Genomic DNA, 13,695 nt, shown 5'->3' on the forward strand with positions numbered 1-13,695 from the left:
ACTTATAGTCTGGTTTAAGTGTTTGGTTTTATGGTGAAAGATGGAACAGAACACAGCGAGATCAGTGGAGCCACTGACTACCATCCATTTTCTGGAAGAGGTAGTGACAGACAGATGAAGCCAATAGTTAAGCAATAGTAAACTGGAGTCTGACTCCATGGATCCTCTAAGTGTGGGAGGTGTTTGTGTCTGGAGCTCTCACTAATGTGTGTTTGTACTGTACATGGTGATGATGATGACACCTTGTCTTGTGTTCACTCTGACTCAATTATACCTTTTAGCCAAATTCACACTACATTATACTAATACTCAAGTCTACACTGTAGAGCTGAATAATAAGTCAATCAAGACATTTAAGTGGTGACAATCAAATGATCACTGAGGTCAACATTTAATGGCTTCATAGCTTTAGGTTTCAAACTGTTAATTAGACTAAAACGCTTTCTGAATACATCAACTTAGACTTTAGAACATTGTTACAGGTGTTTCAGCTGTTTTCTGATGCATGCAGAATAGAGCTGTAACTGAATTATTTTCATTATCTATCAATCTGCCTGTTATGTTCACAATAAATGGATTCATTGTTTAGTCTATAAAATGTCTAAAAAACAATGTGAAAAGTCCAATGTGAAGTTAAATTGCTTCTTTTGGCCAGTCCAAAACCCAAACATGCTCCTTAATGACCAACACATATCCTCACATTTCAGAAGCTGAATTAATTTATTATGAAAAAAGTTGGCAATACATTTTAACATTGATAATCTTTGCCAAAAAAGAAGGAAAAAAGCAGCGCAAGCAAAATGTCACTTTATTTTGATGCTTCAAGATTTTCCTGGATCTCTCTCCTCTGTCCACTGAGAGCAGCTCCTCCATTCCTGCTGTGGATTTTATTGTGGGACGTTACTGCACATTGACAAAACTCAGATCAGGCAAATTCACTCAATTTTGGCTCTCCAAGCTGAACACATCTACACCCACTAACTACAGTTAGTGTGCAGAATGGAACTGTTACACCCAGGTGGACTCAATATTTTCTGTACAACTTCTCCGGAATTCTACTACAGTGATCTTAGAATGATTTGTGATTTGACAGGAAATGATAACAGCTGGTCTTGTGCAGTTCCAGTCTTGAACCAAACTGGACCTGTGCTTTAAGGTGTTGATCTGGTCCTCTCCATCTTCACCCAGTGTGCAATGAGGTCTGCTTCGGTCTTCCTGGCACTGATTACTGACACTGGATCAGCATCATTAGATCCTCTGCATATAAACACAGTAATGTCAGGTTAGATTTTAACAAACAATGACAACAACAACATGCAAGTCTCTCCAGGGGCCAGCAGGCTTCCGTACCTCAGATCCAGATGATGGGCTCCTCCAGAAATATTGACAGCTATGAGTGATGTGCTCAACGACTTGCGCACCTAAAGAGCAGAGAGCTGATTAAGCAAATGCACCTACCTCACAGTTTACTGAGGTGTACTCACCTGGTTTAATGTCTTACCCCTCCGTTTGCCCATGGGTCCAGATCTCCATTGGAGAAGATTATGTTGCTGGCTGTGGAGAGGGCTGAACACAAGGGCACAGCTCATTAGAAACAGGAACACAAGTCCAGACACATACAGCTTATGGGAATACTCAGGAACAAGTGGACTTGAATAAACATAACATAAAATGTTTATGAGGCTGATGTGGTAGTTAGCAGAAAATCATCACAAGGAGTCGATGTCTGTCCGTCTGTCTGTGACTGAAATGCGTTTTATTTGGAAGCAATTTGTGATGTGATTGACTTTAGCCTACTAGCTGCATTAGATGCAGCCCAGCCCCCCCCCCACCCCCCCACAGCAGACACCTCTTTACAAAACAGAGGGCGCCCAGCCACCCACTCCCCACGCGACAACATGACATCATTGACTTGACGTGTAAATGAGCAATACAAGAACCGGATGAAATGAATGCAAACACATTTCAGGCATCCGGTACGGGTCGGCACCGGGGTCGATCCACCTGGATGAGATAAGCCCAGAGGTGGCTGCTACAGAGCCAGTTACTGTGGACGACTGTCCGCTCGCTTTTTTAGTTTTTTTTGTTTTTTGCGGGTGCTCATGCCGCCCCTCCACAAATGCCACCCTGGGCGGCTGCCCATATTGCTCATAAGAGGAACCGCCCATGCCCATTACCTTTAATTTCTAGCTTAGACTTTGAGATCTGTCAGGGCAGTGTGGGGGCCCATAACTATTGAGTACTCACTGTCACCCCAGAATTGGGTTTTGAGCCAGTCTGGTCGTGGAACCACAGCCCAGCGTTTGGAGCAGTACAGCTCACGGTCTTTCTCAGTGAAGGCCAAGGGAGGAAACATGTCCGTTACATTGTTGCTCTCGTAGCACAGATCGATCTCTGTGCATGCCTGCAACCACAACAGAGGCAGGGGACGTGTCAGCGTGATGGACAGTTTGAAGATTAAGCACCATAGCTGAATGGGCTATATTTCTTTTGTCAGATTGAAATTCTGTTAGTCAAAAAAGGAAAAACAAACGATCGGTGATAGTAAATCTTTGAAAGGATGCACTTTCCCCACTGTTGCTCAGAAAGTTGCTCAGTTTAACCCATTTTTTCTCACCGTGTCAACAAACATGCTCATGCTCCAGTCGCGTGGCCTTCGTCAGAACAGGGAATAGAAGTCGTGTCAATTATATTCAGGGGTTTGCAGGTGGTTGGCTTAAAGTGATTAACTTCCTTATCTTTTCTTGACTATGTGACAATGACTGAAATAGGTGAAATGCTTCACACGATCTCAATTTAACAGTTCCAGCCGAGGTTACAGGTCCTGTGATACAAATTCTGTTATTTAACATGTGACCCTTTAAACCAATTGCGTACCGATTCCTGTATAAAGACTACTTGACCTCCATTTCCCTCCGTGCTCTGATGAAGGCCATGAGGCCGAAATGTTGGCCAGAATAAATTAGCGAAAATGAGATAAGCCAGCTGTGGCTACAGGCTCCCTTGGATCCTGGCCGCGCCCGGGTCGTGGATCATGGATGCGCCCACTGCTACGGCCCTGCCTGATCGTGGATGCGCCTACTGCCATGACCCTGCCTGACACCCACCACTACTGTCGCTAATATTAGTCACATCTCTGTTACATACGTTCCACTACTATTATTGTAATGCATTGCTACATACCATCCTTACCATTAATCACTACTACTGTTATTACTAGTAATCACATTTCCATGTGCATTTCATCATTATTGCTGTAATACATCTTTATGTACTTTCACTCCTGTCAACCATCGCTTATAATTGTATACATTGTGATCTCGTTGATCTGCTCTGTACATGCGACATCTATTGCACGTCTGTCCGTCCTGGGAGAGGGATCCCTCCTCTGTGACTCTCCCTGAGGTTTCTTCCGCATTTTTTTTTTCCCTGTTAAAAGGGCTTTTTTTGGGGCAAGTTTTTCCTCACTCGAATCGAGGGTCGAAGGACAGAGGGTGTCGTCTCTGTACAGATTGTAAAGCCCTCTGAGGCAAACTGTGATTTGTGAATTTGGGCTATACAAATAAAATTTGATTTGATTTGATTTGATTTGAAGATTTGTGTGTGCTAACCCTAAACCTTTGGGTATCCAGCAGCTGAAACAATCTGTTGTAACATTTGTTTTAATACTGTATACTGACACTTTCATTCTAATGGATATTCTTTTATAATTTGTCATTTTCCAGCCGTATTTCAAGTGAGAACTTTCCATTACGAATGTGTGTCGATTCAGCTGATACATCCAGGAAGAAGTCAGAATGAGACTATTCCTGTACTGAAGTTACAGGTTTCCTGTTCAGACGGTTATTGTGAAACTGATAAATATCCTTCCTCCGTTACATATCTTTGTTTGTCACATTTGAGAAAGCACTGCTGACTATGTGTATATATATTGGCTGATATATTGATATCAGAACTTTTTATCTCCTCGTACTGGTAGCGTTATCGGACCCAAAAATCGAGCATCGGTGTGGCTCTAGTAGAGATGTGGGGCTTATTACTGTGAGATTACTCACACACACTTTTAAATGACAAAGTACACCGAGTACAACACAAGCACAGTCGTTTAGCAGCTTCTGTCCAGTTGATCTGGGAAAATACTCACGCCGACGTGCACACATACCATGATGATTAACAGATGATTTGCATAAAAATACATAAGATCAATTATAAGATCCTTCAAGAACAGAGCTCATAATCAGCAGATGCATCTATTAGAAGTTCAGCTTTTGAAATGATGCTAAAGAGTCCATCCGAAAGCAGACAGAGATCGATTGCCCGCTTGTTTTGTCCTGCATCTCAGCGCGACTGCTGTGTTCACACCTGTCCAAGCAAACTGATCATCTGAAAGGGAAGTGCTCCCAATTTTGAAACACGTGCATCAAACAAGTCAGGCATGAATACACCCTTAGAGTTTACCGATACAAACTTGAAAAGATTATATGCTGACATTTTGATCAGATTACATACAAGTACTACAGTGCTGTGCAGTGTGTATGTGGGTGTTGGAATACCTGGTAGTCCCAGGCCAGGCTGTCAGAGCCCAGTCCACAGCCGGTGGGATCAGCACACTCCAGATACAGACTGTACAGGTCAAAACAGGTCAGCACCCCAGTAGAGTTGTACACTATTCCTGCAGGATACATCAAGAGAGATTATTTAGGTTCCTTGGAGATCAGGTAGATCCTGCTCAGCATCAGGTTTACAACATAAATAAAATTCACTTTCCGTTAGGGTCACAGAGATTTGGATTGTTGCCCAGCAAGTACTCAGTGATCTTAGGAGCTCACAGACTTTGACTATTCCACACAGTCACAAGTCCAGCATGAAGAAGCCAGGAGAACATAGGCAGAGCAGTGAGGTTACTAACACCAACAGAGGAACCGTTTCTACTGACTGTATACTCAAAGAACACAGGCACCTGGAACTAAGTGTATTTAATAAGGAATGTGAAGCTGGCCACTGCCCTCTAGTGTCTGCTGACATGAAATACACCCAAAATTGACTCACTTTTCATTTGCCAGCATCTCAAATATACACAATCCAGTCTGAAACAAAGTGGCAGCTTTCAGTAAGATCCAGTGTTTATTGTTTTACCTGCAGTGTTCCTCAGGTTAGTGAGCAGGTTGGGTCCACTCAGCATGGTTTCACAGGCCACCTGAAAAACACTCACATCACATTTCTCTTGTTAACATCTCACTCATGTCACTCTTGTCATATCCACTTATTTATGATTGTGTTATATATATTAATGGTACAGCTATTTGTGTTTTATTTATATCTATGTAACATATGATTTTATTTTGTGTACCCTGCAGACTTGTTGTTATTTGTTTGTGTCATTTCTACTGTAACTGTAGAACTGTATGCACCTTCATGTAAAACATCAGTATGTGCTGCAGCTACTGTACAAGGACCCACTTTCCCAGCCTAGATAATATCAATAACTTTGACGAGTAACATTTACTAAAACCTGACTGATACGAGATTGTTAATTTTCATCATATGAATCAGAGACTCAGACTCAATGTTGGGAAAGGGGTGTGGGGATGACTAACACTAAAACCTGGAAGTCAGTCACACTAGCAATATTTGGCAGTTTCAGAAAGACAACAATATACATTATTCTTTGATCAACTTGTTTAACAAACTATATGTACTTGTTAATGAAACAGTTATTTAATGCCTGTCACTGAATGGCACTAAAACTAAGCTTACTTTGTTTCACCATCATCATATTATTCATCTTATCCATACATGTACCACATACACTAATGGCCATGTATTGTGTTATAAAATGTATTCCCTCTTTCTTCAGGTGCTTTCAGAACAAATGCACATGCAGCCAGATCAACATAATAACCAACAAAAATCTCAGGTCCTTGTAGCTGCTTTTAGCACATAACTTCACTAAGGATCATTTATATTTGGTTCCTCTTGTTACTGTGTGCGCTCTCTGAAAAAGCTTTGCAACGGTGACACCATTTCTCAAAAAATATCTCTCTGTACTGGCATTTCTTGTTACTAATGGACCATCATATAAACCTCACCAACATCTGCAATAAGCTCATCAATATTTATATACATCTGGGCAATTTATCCTCTGAGCTCTAATACTTGGTTTGTAAGTCGAAATGCAAATGGCAGCCCTACTAGAGGTCCACAGCTGTTGTTTAAACCGCTGGTTTTATTTGGTCATTACAGCCTGGGAAAGCTGAACATAGAAAGTGTGGGCTCGGTAAGTTTCTCTTCTGCTTTTCAGAATAGTTTCAGCATATGTGATGTTGCATTTTAAAAGAAAGGCTGTGTGTACCTTGACAGGGTTGGCAGGCATGTTGCCCATGAAGTGAGTGCTGTAGGGGTAATCCAGCATGGCCATCAGAGTGAAGGCGTTCCTCAGCAGGCCGTTCAGCTGGTGGATGTCCTGAGCAGATGATGGAGGCTTACACAGGGAGAACTCGGACTGGATACGAATATAATCTGGAGACAGCACCAGAGTTACTACATCTCCATGACAACGTTTTCCTTTCAGACCAGAGAGCAATGCCTCCGAGGTCAGGAGACGTTCTTGACAAACAACCACTAAACACATTTAAGGTTGACTTGAGACAAATCCAAGTGCCATTGCTGCGTAAGCAACATAATGTAGTCAAACATGTATTTTCATTGTCACAGATTTACCTTGGTGCTCAGCTAACTCTTTCAGCTGATGGAAAGCTCCTCTTACAGCATCTGTGCATTCAGGGGCTACACTCTCAAAATCCTTTGAAAGAGAAACAAAGATCATTATCCAACCTGCACGTGTGAGGAAATTCACTAATTATTTTCTAAAGTGAACAAATTAAATACACTGTTTCCAAAACAGCTCTAACAGTTTCAGGGACAAACAATTCTCTGAAGATAGAAGAACAGATTCAGGACACTTCAGGCTGAATACAAAAAGAAGAGCATAGATGCACTTACAGCTGTGACATCTCTGAAAAACTGCCTGGAGTCTCCCAGCCCAGCAGTGGACAGTATGGGGGCACTGGCAGCCAGAGCTCCAGCCACAATGTTGGGATACTTGAGCCTCATATAGACTGACAGCATTCCCCCATAACTGCAGGAAGAGATGAGACGGCTGAACAGCAGGTACTCCAAGATGAGCAAATAAGAATAAATAAAGAATTTCTAACTTTTATTTTAGAAGAAATCTTGTGTCATGTCTGTCTTAAGCTGACTTGAGGAATAACTGGGTTACTGCCAATTTGGAAAATTATAATCAAATATCTGAAAGAAAGGAGACGTTCATCACTGAGTCATTCAGGACTTCATACGATTGAAAGAACAGGGAGAGAAGGGCTCAGATCACCCTCTGAAACCTGACACTGGAGCTCCTGTTAGATCTGGTATCTGATTCCAACCACAGTTAAACCTGGAAGTGTGAAGTATATTCAAAGTGTCAGAATAGCTGCAGTTTCAAGTTTGGCTTGATGGATTTCTTTGCAAAATGGCACAGGAGCGCATCTGAAATGATTAGTATATGTTGATAGGCATCTAGTAGAACCTTCTTTCAGACAATAGTTACCTGCACAACAGAGTAGGCTCTATTGAGCATGGTCTAATAAGGTCTGTCACACTTTGAGGACCATTCTAAATGTACTCCAGCAAGCTGAGACACTGTCCCTTTTTTGGGAGGGGCAATGAAACAAACATTTATTCAGAACCTCACAATAGAAACACCATGATTCTAAACACCTTTTAATCTAACAGCAAACTATAAAGTCTGTGTCGCTACCATTCCACGTGATAGCAACTGACTGTCACTTTGTGCATCATATTGATTGGTTTGACTTATGCCATGTGTATATGATACTGTTAGGTGCTCATATGTGTTGCATAATGGGCTTTATCTGTTTACAAAGTTCATCTAAAAAATTCTCGAGTAACAAAAATTTGACGGAATTCAACTCAAAATGACCCTAAAGTTTGATCAACACCTCTCTGAAACAGTTTCCACAAAGACTCAACATGGAGGTGGGATTTGTTCCAGGTCGAGCTGCAACAATGAATCGATGTCCACTTGTGAATGTGAATATGTTCTGTTTCATTCCTCCTCTTTGACTGTAAACTGAATGTTTTTGGGTTATGGACAAAACAAGACATTTGAGGACGTTGGGTTTTGAGAAACACTCATCAACATTTTTCAGAACTTTCTGACATTTTATAAACCAAACAACTATTTGATTATTTGTAAAAAAAAAAATAATCAAGAGATTATATAGAAAAGGTCAAATCATGGCTAGCTGCAGTCCTAATGGACGGACTGTTGTTCAGTGACTGGACTGCAGTGGTTCCTCACATAAATACTAGACACTGACTGTATATTAAGTATCCAGAGACTATGCCTCACTTCCTGTTTGTGCATCTTCTCTATAAAATTCATTTGTGCACCATGGCCAAAACATATCAAATGGAAGAAACCAGCAGGTTTAATGATTTCAGTCAAAGACTCAGAGGTGGAGTGTTGCTGCTCACTACAACCATTTCTTTTGGTTTATGTGTGAAACTTAGTGAGGTTTGAAACCTGCTCACTAACATCAACTCTAGTCTGATTTGATCACATATGAAGAGGTTATTTGTTCAAGGGGACACAAAAAGAAAGCCACAGCCAGTATCGGACTGATTATTCATATAAGAAATGAAAACTTGTGAGATGCTTAACAACAAGTCACACAAGTGACAAACTGTAAGAGCAGTGTCGGGCGAATGGATCCTACCTGCCTCCAAACACGATAACAGGGCAGTGTGTGGCTGCCAGCTGTTGTTTCAGCTCAGTGATCATGACAGCGTAGTCAGCGAGGGCCTGCTCCACTGTCAACAGGCTGATCTCAGGGATGTTGAAGGATTCTTTGCCAAACGGCAGGGATTTGCCATAGTACCTCTGGAGGGGGGGGGGGGGCAAAGGTGTTCAAGGTTAATTACATTTTTCAAAACAAAAGCAGGCAGAGTCAAAGCTGCAGTGTAGCCCTGCTCCAGTGAAGGACACTGTGCATCTGTACGGAGGTGAAGTGATCCAAATTCTTCCAAAATCATCTGTATAATGTGACTCTGACTTTCTGCCACATAAGCTGGTAGGTATGAATGTTTCATTATTGAATTTAGAATATTTTGACTCTGGTGCTAAACTTAAGACAGTTAACAACACAGCTGCAATGATTAGTCGACTGAAACAAAACTACATACTAAATCATTAGGGGGATTTTTCAAGCAAAAATGTCAAACACTTGCTGGTTCCAGCCTCTTCAATATAAAGATTTACAGTTTTTCTTTATGACAGTAAATAAAGGATCTTTGGGTTTTGGACTGTTTGGTGGCTAAAAGAAGACATTTGAAGGCATCACTTGGGGCTCCAGGAAATTGTGGTGAGCATTTGTGACATTTTTTTTTTATAGACTAAACAATTAATTGATTGATTGTGCAAACGATCATCAGATTAATTGATAATCAAAGCAGTCGTTTGTTCCAGCCCTAGTTAACGACCACAATCAAAAGCAGCATATTAAACACACTTGGCCTTTGTATGTTTGTACGTGTCTGAGAGAGGACGTGCAGCATAATGAAAGCTGCTGCACAAAAGACTGCATTTAAAGGATGCGCCTGGTGAGATTCTACTTCTTCTTGTCAACACATCCCAAGTGCAGAGTCAATGTATCCTCACAAAGTACTGTGTGTGTATTAATGCCTGATATATCTTCTTCCTCTGTGCAATAGTTTCCACAGTGTAGTCCCACACATGACGTCCTGCTGCTGTCAGGAAGACTATAAAGCAATATGCTGTAGGTTTATGAGCCATTATTTAACATTTATATCCTCAATAGGAACAGATGAAGTGTGAGAGCCACAGACAGGGTAAGTACTGACAGGCATATTGAGAGTTACACATTGCTGACTCTAAGAACAAAAAAACTTTAGTTGGGCTCTGTATCAGTATGTGACAGTTTTCAGTATACATTTTGACACAATATTCAAGTTTAGTTAATAAAATATGTGTTTCTAAAAAACCCTGTCTTTGTTTAACAAAATACAATCACATTTCTCAAATGTTACATATTGTGTAAAGCAGCCACACAATAAGTCTTCAGCAGTCCAAGTGATCTGGTCAAAGTACACAAGATCACAAATGCGATCAGACATTTTACGTTCCGTCATCCCTCTGTGCTACAGACACATGAGCTGTGACCCCAGGACGGGGCCGGATATGGATATCACATTGTTATTGTGAAGTAAGACAGTATGTGATCTTGGTTGGCTATCATTATATGGTGATATGTCAAAAGTGTTGTCTTTTCCTGCTTTTAAAGGCTCATTACAGTAAAGTGATGTCATGACTGTTCTACTTGTTCTAATACTCTCCTTTACCCACTTAGTCATTATAGCCATATAATATAGGAAGATTGCCAGGAAAATGTTTTTAAACTATGATAATTACATTTTTCTTTACTCCCATGATACTTTGCCTGGTGGTAAATCAGCCAGTGGGTCAGTCAGTCAGTTTCTACTATACTTTGTATTCATGTAGAAGATGGTAATCAATATGAAAAATAGAGAGAAGAAGAAAAAGAGTAATAATAATCATATATTAGTGATTCATTTGACGCGGACGGATGTGATCACTAAAAGCGGTTTTCACTGAAGATTGAAGATCCTCTTTTTCCCTCTAAATTACATTTAATAATGAAACCGCCTGCACTTTATTCTCTCCTTTATTGTTTTATAGTCCTGCAGTGTTTTTTTTTTTTATTTTGGTCTTGCAAGGTGTCCTTGGTGCTCTGAAAGGCCTGCAGTTACACCAGCTGATTAGAGTTTGTAAAGGTGGCTGGTTTTCTTGTTCTAGTGTCTGGTAGTGGAAACCACACTACCTTGTAAAAAAAACAATGCAATAATTGTTCTTGGAGGGTTGTGGGGAGTGAAAATCAGCTGATAGTATGAGTCAAACTTCATCCATCCATTTCCCATTTTCCTTTGTCACATGACCTGTAAACTCTACTCATAGATGATGACAGTACTGTTTCATGATGTGCACCAGTGTTTTCTTACATGTTCGGCAAATACGACCAAGGCTTCCTGCTGAGCAGCTAACTCTGTGATGAATCCAGAGTTGAGTGCAAACTCCCAGATGTCTCCCTCATTGCCAGTGTAGAAGAAAATAGGGCCGTGGCCTTTGTGCCAGTACTCATCTTAAAGAAGAGGGAAAACAGAGCACAATAGGTCATTTGCTCATATCTTCGTTAGGTTTAAAATGGGACACTGGTCTCACCTGTGATCAGGTAACGCTGACTGAATGTACAGTTCCCCATGCTGTTAAAGTTGAAGTGGTCCAGGGTCTGACTGAAGTACTTCTCTGTGAACTGGGGTCCTCTCTTCATTCCATCATGTTTTCGCCACTTTAAAAATAAATGTACAGGCTTCACACACCAGGCGTTTAAAATGAGAATATAACAGGAACGACACTACAAGTTCAGGGACCTGTCATAAGTAACGTCACACCAACCAAACTCCATTCAAGAAACTGGAGATGTATTATGCGGACAATGAGAACATGTAGTGCTATCCTCACTATAAACTTCGGCTTACAGCTGACTCAGCAGTTAGCACTGTTCACATTACTTTAGCGACACATATGTATTTCATCCAGCACTACACATATTTAACTAACTCTTCGTAAGTGATTTATATATTATCAATTATCATTAACATTCTCAATAATATTTTAAGTCCATTTTAGTGTCAGCAGCGGACACTGACCGACGAGAAGTAGAGCTTTGAATGGACTTTTCTCCAAAGCGGAACTGAGCTCTCACAAAAACAGTCACAGACGTTACAGAGGGCCTGGTTACCTGAGAAGTGCGGCCCCGCAGCCCCTGCACCGGCCACAGGCTCACTGTCACCGTCACGAACACTAAGATGCTCCACATGTTTCAATCACAGCGCTCGAAATACTACCTCACTTCACATAAAAATCTTCACCGCGCCTGCGCACATCGCATGTGTCACATGACTTATGTTATGATCTGTGCTGCGTTCAGTGCGTCTCGTAAATTCTGACATTCTGTTTTTATGCCTCCAATCAGCTGAAACAATAGAACAGAGAAATGAGACAAGCAAAGAGAGTGATTTGATTTGATGTTTTGTCTTGGGGAGTACTATGTGAAAAAAGCCTACATTACCCACAATGCAATTTAGCCACTGAGAGACATCACTTGAGGCAATTTACATTTATGACATGCAGCTTCCTCTGGAGCCACAAAAGGTTTTCCATGATGTGTTTCACATGTGCAGTCTACTCCCCAACACCTGTTAAAGTATTTTAATGTGTTAAATTGGTGTTCACCCTTTCATTAAGAGATATTGTCACTTGTACTTTCATTTCATGCTATGTAAACTGATATTTCATTACATTTCAGAGGCCTTTTTAGAACATAATTCATCCTGAAGTTCATGTGCTAAAAGTGCTCCATATAGATCATCTGTATACATAGACATAGTAAATATGTATGTATATATGTGGTGGTGGGGCTTTATTCTGAATCTCACTGTTGGGACAGGTCTAGCCAGGGAAAGCAGTGGAGAATGTTTACCTATTGCAGATGAGAACATCTATCATGTTAGTGAAAGCTGCTCCAGGCCTGACTCCTCCTCTATTCAATACCCAATCAGGGCCAGATTAGAGATTATATATGTCACCTGTGGGCCTATGCTAACTCTTTTCACTCCTATGCTCTGTCTGTGTTGTGGCAGGTCAAGTTTGGTATCGTGTACATAGTTAAAATGTTAAAAAAAGTCCTGTCCACCTTTTTGAGTGATCCATTGTGTTTATGTCCCATACCATAGATGGTATCATTTTATTATGCAGCATGGTGAGTCATGTTAAAGCCTTTTTAGCTGTATTAAAGCAATACTTTGTTCCCCTTAATGGTCTTTGTAACTTCCAGTTGGCTATTCAAATTCTTTCCTGCCCAGCAGCTTCAGTCACTTCCGATTTTATTATTTTGATGAATTCATTCAACATTTGGCTTATTGTGAAAACACATCTGATAAACCTAATAATCATAATACTAGTTACAAGAACCTTAAAGCTCGACTGAAGTTGCGGATCACATGAAACAAAAACTGAGTTGTCCAAACACCATACCTACTGTCAAGCATGGTGCTGGTAGTGTTATGCTGTGGGGCTTTTCTGCTGCCAGTGGATACTAGTTACTTTACAGACTAAAACATATCAACATCTTATAATATATACAATACACTATGAAAGTATTAAATAAAATCAAATATTTATTCAATATGACAGATTCAATGATAAAACACAATACAATAGATACAAATACAAAACAACATGCAAAATGTACTTATGGAATTTATCTCCATTAATACAAGATACAATATGAAATCATTCATATATTGTACTGCATAACATTAGCAAGTTCAGTTTAGCCTAATTCCTACTCTAACATTTGATCATTAAATTGGTGCCGATACATTACATCTTACATTTTTGAGTGCAGGGCTTTTATGCATAGTAGTATTCTCACATTGTTGTACTTTTACATTTACAGTTGAAAATGTATATCATGTCAGTCTTCGGTTCCAATTATTTCTACAGCGCTCATGTTT

General features: G+C 40.5%; 1 protein-coding gene across 1 annotated transcript; it reads right to left on the minus strand.

The window, feature by feature from the left end:
* Window positions 1-696: 696 nt before the first annotated feature.
* dpp7 (dipeptidyl-peptidase 7) lies at window positions 697-12,051 on the minus strand. Its single transcript, XM_084360661.1, has 13 exons — window positions 11,919-12,051; window positions 11,339-11,465; window positions 11,119-11,258; window positions 8,799-8,962; window positions 7,003-7,138; window positions 6,721-6,802; window positions 6,353-6,519; window positions 5,137-5,197; window positions 4,554-4,672; window positions 2,248-2,404; window positions 1,502-1,566; window positions 1,351-1,421; window positions 697-1,257 (listed from the first exon to the last, which is right to left on the minus strand). The coding sequence occupies exons 1-13, from the start codon at window positions 11,994-11,996 to the stop codon at window positions 1,152-1,154; spliced, it is 1,473 nt and encodes a 490-aa protein (XP_084216787.1). The 5' UTR covers window positions 11,997-12,051; the 3' UTR covers window positions 697-1,151.
* Between the last annotated feature and the right edge of the window lie 1,644 nt (window positions 12,052-13,695).

Source organism: Pagrus pagrus (genome assembly GCF_965226575.1).
Source record: "Pagrus pagrus genome assembly, chromosome: 8".
NCBI lineage: Eukaryota > Metazoa > Chordata > Actinopteri > Spariformes > Sparidae > Pagrus > Pagrus pagrus.